Raw genomic sequence first — 8610 nt, 5'->3', positions numbered from 1 at the left:
GTGGTGCGCAAGAAAGGGACGGGGACGGTCAACAAAATAGTCAATTACTTAATCATGTTTGGTTTTTGTAGCCAATAACAAATAGTCATGCTTTAATTGGTTTGTTTACTTGTAGTGGGCTAGTTGATATTGCGAAAAGGTCAAAAGGGTAAATTTGGGAACAAAAAAAATAATTGTAAGAACAATTTAAGATGTGAAGTGATTTTAGAAGCATGAAAACAGAACAAAACCCTTGACAAACCAAAAGCTTTTATGAACTGGTTTAGACAAGTATGACTTCAGTTGGCAATTTTTAGCCGAAAGGTTTTAATATAGTACCATATCAAATCGAAGGGACTAAACACAACCTCCTCAATAATACTAGTTTTTAAGTTTATATTTTAAATTTATTTGTTAACTTAATTAAACTATCGTTTGATATTTTCAAATTAACGGTTAAATTTTAATCATATATTACAAGTGAGGAGCTGGGTTTCAAAAAAAGGCTAAAAGAATGACTACATTTAGTAAAGACTCCAAGTCGTTCTTCTTCTTGTTGATGTATGTTGTCAAAATATGAATGAATGTCTCGCTAAAGTAAAAAAGCCAAATAGCCTTTTATGTCATTGGCTTTTTTTTTATTTTTTTTTATTTTTTTAATTTAGTTTGAATTTACTTAAGTCGAATTAATCTACTGGCCGACATTAATCAATACTTAAGTAATAACTCAATTATCAACATCCACATCATTTAATTTATAAAATTTGATTTAGAAATTTGATCTCTCTAGCATTATCCTTTGTGTTTAAATCTGTTCAGTATAAAACTTGAGTTAAGATTTAAGAAGTGATAATTGTTGTAAATTGTAAGACTAAGCTAAAAACTAACGGAAATGGATCATCTTCGAATCTTTTCCTCCTAATCCACTAAGTTTGGGGATCCGGACTGTTAAAATTTGATCCAAGAGTTACAAATAGGGGCATATTTTAAAAGTTATAATAAATTTAGCCGTTAGATCAAATTTCAATGGTCCGAATCTACGTAAATGGTGGATCAGGAGGAATGGATATGAGAGAATCCTTTTCCAAAACTAACCATGGTTAACAAGAGAAAACCAGAATTAACCCCAAATCCATAAGGTCAACTAAATGACAAAGCCCAATGTTACCTTTTAGTCAGTGCCATTTTCAAGGAGGAGGAGAGAGAGAGAGAGAGAGAGAGAGAGAGAGAGAGAGAGAGAGGAGCATTGGGAAGAAGAGAGAGAGAGAGAGAGAGAGGGGGGGAAGAGAGAGAAGAGAGAGAGTGTCTGGTCTGGGTGGTGTAGGGGAAGATAGGGGGCAAAGCTTGAGCATTTGGTCCCTCTTAATCTCAGCAAACCCTCCTTTTTCTCTGCCTCTCTGTTCCCTCCTTTTACTTCGCCGGAAAAGCCCCTAACCTTTCCCGGGAAGGACTTTTTCCGGGAAAGTTTTTATTTTTCCATTTTTTCAATTTGTTTGGGACCTGCAGATTCTGCCGAGCTGATCTGAGCTCCGCTGATGATCCGAGTGCGTCCTCCGGGGGCTGAGGCGAGTTCAGAAAGCAGCTCCAATTTCTCGCCGGGGAGATGAGCAAGTGATATTTTCTGCGATTTATACAATTTCGTAAGAACTCAAGTCCCCGGACCAAACAATGAAGCCGCCGGCGAGCAGCGCCGGAGCTCCTGCCGCCAGTTGCGCATCCAATTCATGCCAAGGTCGGTACTTTTTCTCTCTAGAAACACTCAATCAATTTACTCTCTCCCTCTAAAGATGATGTTCAAAAAGCAGCTGATGGATCGGTCGATCCATACAATTGTTCGGTTTTTTTTTTTTTTGTCTGTTTCCGACATCGTTTTGTTCGTTACAAGTTTTTTCTTTTGTACGGACTCGGTAACTAACTGCCGCTGCTCGGCGGTTAGTTCTGAGATTCCCAGGAATCCGGATTCTTTCTCGTTCAGTTGGTCTTTAATTTTCTTTCCCCTCGTTTGCTTTTTGTCGGGAAACAAACGGAAAAAAAACGGGGGTTTTGTGCTGTGTGGGGTTTCTGACGAATGGGTGGCTGGCACGTGTGCAGGGGGAGAGAATGTAAAGAGCATAAACCCGGAGCTATGGCAAGCGTGCGCCGGGCCGCTGGTGAACTTGCCGCCGGCCGGGACGCACGTGGTGTACTTCCCTCAAGGCCACAGCGAACAGGTGGGTGTTTTTGGTTGCGGATGTTGCTATCATGCGCCGCATCAGCATTTATCCTTCACATTCTGCTTTGCCTTTTTTATGATTGCTCATCATGGTTTTTGAGTTCATTTATTAAGCACCTCTTTCTGTTAATAGCAATATACATACAGACATACATACATACATACATACATATATATATGTATATATATTTGAAAAGCATAGAGATATTGTGCCTACTACTAATTTGTTTTCCGAATAAAGCAATTGGTGTTGATGGTTTTCAAGAATTTAGGATTTACAGAAAGAAATTTTGGGTGTCTGTCAACAATTACACTGATAGCTCAAGAATTTATTTATATTTAAGAATTACATTTATTATTTTTGTTTCTTTTGTGAGAATTTCCTCGGTCTTTTCTGTTACTTGTTCGATTTGGAGGTGGTCTGTGCTGATTTGTGTACGAAATTTCCGATTTCAGGTTGCGGCATCTATAAAAAAGGATGTGGATGGTCAAATACCAAACTACCCGAACCTTCCATCCAAGCTACTATGTCTCCTTCACAATGTCACCTTGCATGTATGGCTGATTTCATCTGCTCTAAGTATTACTTTGTAAACAGATTTATAGTCTTGATCATTTCTAATTGATTTTCTCACTTATGTTTGATTCACTAGGCGGACCCCGAAACAGACGAAGTTTATGCTCAGATGACACTTCAGCCTGTGTCGTCTGTAAGTACTATCTTCAAAATGACTGGAAGATCATTACGTTGTGATAGCACTATGGACATCCCCTTGTGTCACTTTTAAGTGATATTCCGTTGTCCTTTAAAAGGTAAAAATTTCTGAAACCTTAACTCATCGACTTCTTCTCGTGCAGTTTGACAAGGATGCCTTATTGAGATCAGATCTCGCGCTCAAGACAAATAAGCCCCAACCAGAGTTTTTCTGCAAAACATTGACAGCAAGTGATACAAGCACTCATGGAGGTTTTTCAGTGCCCCGCCGTGCAGCGGAAAAGATTTTCCCTCCTCTCGTAAGCAGTCTTACATCATTTCCAAGGTTTGCCACACTTTTATTTTTATTATTAGGGGGAGGGGAAGGGGGCGGCTTCGAAACTATTACAATAATTTAGGTGAGGGCTGAGTTTCAAACCCAGGACGCATCAGCAGAAACGCAAAACCCTGTCCGCTAGGATATTGGACCACATGCAACGTTTAATAGTGTTTCTGCTTCTACATAGGATTTCTCCATGCAACCACCTGCTCAAGAGCTTGTTGCCAGGGATTTGCATGATGCTGTTTGGACCTTCCGCCATATCTATCGAGGTATGACATCTTTCTAGTCATTTGAATGTCACATGTATGGATCAATAAGGTGCCATCTATTTCTAAACATCTTATGTGATTTCTTGTTTGATTCAGGGCAACCAAAACGTCACTTACTTACAACAGGATGGAGCCTATTTATTAGCGGGAAGAGGCTTTTTGCTGGTGATTCTGTTTTATTCATTAGGTGATTACTATGAATTGAAAATTTGAGGAGTTTCTGGTTTAGAGTTTTTTTTTTTCTTCCCTCTTTTGGACACGAAAATATATAGTGCACAAACAACTTCATATGATGATCCACAATTTTCATGATCAGGGATGAAAAGCAGCAGCTTCTTTTGGGAATTAGACGAGCTAACAGGCAACCCACCAACCTATCATCTTCGGTATTATCAAGTGACAGTATGCATATTGGAATTCTAGCAGCTGCAGCTCATGCTGCCGCTAATAATAGCCCCTTCACGGTGTTCTACAATCCTAGGTTTATCTTTCATTTATTTATTTATTCTAAGATGTCTTAGTTCAACTATAGAATCGTAATTGTGGGAGTGAATCGCCCTGCTATTACTCTTTAAATGAATTCAATATATTTATCTGAAATTGTACTGAATTTTACTTTTCTATATGCAGGGCTAGTCCATCGGAGTTTGTTATCCCTTTAGCCAAGTACTACAAGGCAGCATGTGGCAACCAACTATCACTAGGCATGCGCTTTCGTATGATGTTAGAAACTGAAGAGTCAGGGACAAGAAGGTAGTTGTATACTTGTATTTCAGTATATCTACCGTGGCGAAATCCAGGAATCCCAGCATCAGTGATCTAGAAAATAATGAACAAATAGATGTTACAAATTAGAAATGCTGATGATTTGGTCTAGGGAATGCAATTCTGTATAGCACATTATTTAAAGTAATGGAGTCGTCAAGTTTGCTGGATTTTGACAGATAAAAACCTTATGGTAGTTTAGGAATTGAACATAAGAAGTTTTGTTGTGCAGGTACATGGGTACTATTACAGGAATTAGTGATCTTGATCCTGTTAGATGGAAAAACTCGCAATGGCGTAATTTGCAGGTAAATGTTATGGCAACTTCTCATTGCATCTCTTCCCTTGTTACTTCCGGTCATCTTGTCGATCATGTAAAATAACCCCTAATGCCTCACATTTCTTTGAATAGGTTGGTTGGGATGAGTCAACTGCTGGGGAAAGGCGTAATCGGGTCTCAGTTTGGGAAATTGAGCCTGTTACTGCTCCATTTTTCATTTGTCCCCCACCCTTCTTCAGATCGAAGCATCCCAGGCAACCAGGAATGCCAGGTAAAAGATATAATATAGCAAACGATAAATTATACTAGTTCTTTGTCGTAAAATGATCAACGTTTGACCTTTGGATTTCAAATGTATCATTGCTGTGATCTTTTGTATGTTAACGCAAATATGCTAACTGATGATTTGAATCCTTTGGAGGCTTCATTGTTCTTTTACTTGCATGTTTTATGCTCTATTTTTGAGTCGGTCAACAAACCATTAGAAACATCACCACATTTTGGATTTGAAATTTTGGAGAAAAGACATCAACAACTTTGATTTTTCTTTCACAGATGAGGACTCTGATATGGAGAGTCTTTTCAAGAGAACAATGCCTTGGCTTGGTGATGAAATGTCCATGAAGGACCCCCAGGTTCTACCTGGCCTTAGCTTAGTCCAGTGGATGAACATGCAGCAAAATTCGTTCCCGGGCAACACCATGCAGCCAAATTATATGCATTCTTATTCTGGTTCGGCTATGCAAAACCTTGCTGGACCAGATCTTTCTCAGCAGTTGGGCTTGTTGGTTCCTCAAATACCTCAGATGAACAATTTACAATTTAATGGCCAGAGGGTACCTGAGCAAGTGCAACAGCTTGATCAACTCCCAAAGCTGTCATCCTCAACGAGCCCATTAGCATCCATGATGCAACGTCAACAACAGTTGGGTGATAATTCTCAACAACCCCGACAAAATTCGGTTAATCAAACTCTGCCCTCGAGCCAAGTTCAGTCCCAGCTTTTGCAACCTCCAACACTTGTCCATAATAGTCAAAACCATCTTCAAAGAAACCTCCCTCAGAACTTAAAGCAGCATCAACAACAATTTGCGGCTCAAAATCAACAGCAGAGTTTTATTCAGTCTCAACCGCCTGATCAAATGAACCAACAGTTGCAAAATCTTTCCGATAATCAGCTTCAGTTTCAACTGTTTCAAAAGCTTCAACAGCAACAGCAGTCACTTTTAGCGCAGCAGGCACTGCAACAGCCCGGTCAACTTGTCCAACTCCAGGACCAGCAGAGGCAAACGTTTGATGTGTCCCAGAGCTTCTCGAGGCCTTCTCCCACCCAAATGCTAGATATGCCTCAAATGGCAAAAACCTCGCATCCTCAGTCAAGAACAATGCCACAGCAGATGACAAAGAATAATAACAGCCAAGCTAATAGTCAGTTTTCTCATTCACCTCAGCAGCCAAAGCTTCAACAGCAGCAACCTGGTGTGCTGCCTGAAATGTCCGGGCATATGGGACATCTTCCAAAACCAACAACCAATCAGTTCTCTACAGCTGCCAGCAATATGATGACTGGAGTTGCCGGAGCAGGGCAGTCAGGGATTACAGACGAGGTTCCATCTTGTTCAACTTCACCATCCACAAACAACGGTCCTAGCGTAATTCAACCATTGATGAACAACAGAGCCCATCGGAACTCATCAATAGGGGAGGACATGGCTCTGTCTGCGACCACAATATTGAGTTCTGGTGCCATAAACACAATGCCATCTCATGGTAACTTAATGAAAGATTTCCAACATAAGTCTGAAGTTACGCCTTCAGTGAACATTGCTCAGAATCAAAGTCAAGGAATCCTTACACCGCAAGCATACATGAGCGGTGCAGCTGCCCACACAGATTACCTGGACACATCATCTTCAACAACTTCAGTTGGCCTCTCGCAGAACAATGTCCATTTACAGCAGAATAATGCACCATTGCCTTGCCATCCACAATCAATGTTATTCAGGGATGCCAGTCAAGAAGTGGAAGTTCTGGCAGATCAGAGAAACAATGTTCTGTATGGTTCCAACATTGATGGCCAATTGGGGATACCCTTGAATCCTGATCCTATGTTGGCAAAAGGTGTGGTGGGGTTAGCAAGGGATTTTTCAAATAATCTCTCTTCGGGTGGCATACTTGGCAACTACGAAAATTCAAAACATGCTCAGCCGGAGCTTTCATCTTCAATGGTTTCCCAGTCCTTTGGAGTTCCAGATATGACATTCAATTCGATTGACTCAGCAATAAACGATAGCGGCTTCCTGGACAGTGGCCCATGGGCTCCGGCTCCGCCACTTCAGCGGATGAGGACATACACCAAGGTTTGATATTTTAAATTGAAAACTACAATGGAATTGTAGTACTATCTATTTGAAGTATTTCGGATTATGTCTTTAGCTCTAAGTTGGTTGGTGTTTATGTATAGGTGTACAAACGCGGAGCTGTTGGGAGGTCCATAGATGTGACACGTTATTCAAATTATGATGGGCTTAAACAAGATCTGGCTCGACGGTTTGGTATAGAGGGGCAGTTAGAGGACCGGGGGAGGGTAGGCTGGAAACTTGTGTATGTAGATCATGAGAAAGATGTTCTGCTAGTTGGAGATGACCCTTGGGAGTAAGTCTTTTAAGTCTCATTTCTGCTTGAAATTTGAAATACATCATGCGCATACACACATCAAAACATCATTTTCCTGTTTGTATAATTGTATACTGTAAAGTTCAACATTTAATTGTACCAATTAGCATGGCCTCTTTTTGTCCCTCGAAAGTTGAAGGTGTTTTGCATTAAAGATCCATTAACATTGTGGGCCAAAAGAATAGGATCTTGATTTGTCATTTTACTTGTTTCTAAATTGGTTGTTTCGCCTATTCCAGGGAATTTGTGAACTGCGTTCGCTGCATCAAGATCCTTTCCCCGCAAGAAGTCCAGCAGATGAGTTTGGATGGAGATTTTGGTGGCAACGCTGTGCTTCCAAATCAAGCTTGCAGCAGCTCGGATGGCGGGAAGGCCTAATGTTTCGTACCAAAAGCTGACAAATTTTCTCCTTAGTAGGAGCTTTAGATGTTTGTAGGAAAATCTTTCATGGTAATCAGCATGGTATAAGGACCAAAGTTCGATCTTTCCGGTGACTTACCCGTTACCACTTGCTGGAGCAAGCAATTTGAGAAGTCTTTAGTAGTTAAGGTTGGCGTCTAACTTTCTGGCCTAGCTCTTACATAAGCACTGGAGAGGATGAAGTTCTGAACAGATCCTAAACCAAAGTTTCTTGCAGTCCTAGTTGGTCCGGGTTCTGTTCGAGGGAGGGCAAATTTGTGGCCCAGTGAACAACCTAGTACGCCATATTTATATTTGCGGATACAACGATTATATCTCAAGTCAATTTTAACATTCAGTTTTCCACTCAAGTACATTGTAAAAATCAGCATCATGAAATTTTTATCATGCAGCTGTGAGTGTATAAATGTGCAGAAAAGTAGTTTCTAAAATTTCATTTTTGAAATAAATTTCACAACATTTTAAATGTGTTTAACCAAGCAAGAGCAATGCTAGGTAGACTAACTTGCAAAATAAATGATGTGTTACCAATAAAAATTAAGCATTTTATTTTGTAAAGTAAAGGATGTGTCATCGACTTCTATGTAATTTAGATAACAAATTTTAGTTTACAAATTTAGTCTTTCCAGCATTACTTATTCAATAATTTGGTGTCAAATAATTCACCAAGCTCAATGTGCATTAAAGTAAAAAATAGATGTCATCCCAGACTTTGTCTAAGTTGAAAGTAAACGATGAATTAGTTATGAAAAAACCTTCTCATCTAGTTTATTCATGATTAATTCATCTGCCTTCAACCTATATAAAGGTTGCGAGTTTAACGTCCACTTTCTCCTTCAACATGCATGAATCCACTGAGTTATTAATTTCAATCCAATCTTTGACGCCAAACGATGGCTTAGTGTTTGGACCAAAATAGCCTCACTTCCTATGGGTATTTAATTTCGACATAAATAAACAGTAATCGGCTTA

At 39.8% G+C, this 8610-nt stretch overlaps 1 protein-coding gene across 2 annotated transcripts; it reads left to right on the top strand.

Moving 5' to 3' along the window:
- The first annotated feature begins 1216 nt into the window (after positions 1-1216).
- Positions 1217-8104, top strand: LOC137730970 (auxin response factor 19-like). 2 transcript variants are annotated; one of them, XM_068469994.1, is made up of 14 exons: positions 1217-1711; positions 2071-2189; positions 2648-2746; positions 2845-2901; positions 3050-3205; positions 3413-3497; positions 3594-3684; positions 3814-3978; positions 4128-4250; positions 4495-4570; positions 4675-4813; positions 5098-6902; positions 7007-7197; positions 7458-8104. In XM_068469994.1, the coding sequence occupies exons 1-14, from the start codon at positions 1648-1650 to the stop codon at positions 7594-7596; spliced, it is 3309 nt and encodes a 1102-aa protein (XP_068326095.1). In that variant the 5' UTR covers positions 1217-1647; the 3' UTR covers positions 7597-8104. The 2 variants fall into 2 exon arrangements, with proteins under 2 accessions (XP_068326095.1, XP_068326096.1); XM_068469995.1 differs by lacking the exons at positions 1217-1711; positions 2071-2189; positions 2648-2746; positions 2845-2901 and having other exon boundaries at positions 3127-3231.
- Positions 8105-8610: the final 506 nt, after the last annotated feature.

This window comes from Pyrus communis, chromosome 4 (genome assembly GCF_963583255.1).
Source record: "Pyrus communis chromosome 4, drPyrComm1.1, whole genome shotgun sequence".
NCBI classification, from domain to species: domain Eukaryota; kingdom Viridiplantae; phylum Streptophyta; class Magnoliopsida; order Rosales; family Rosaceae; genus Pyrus; species Pyrus communis.
Note: the sequence above shows the minus strand (reverse complement) of the source record. Positions and strands in the feature narration are given on the sequence as shown.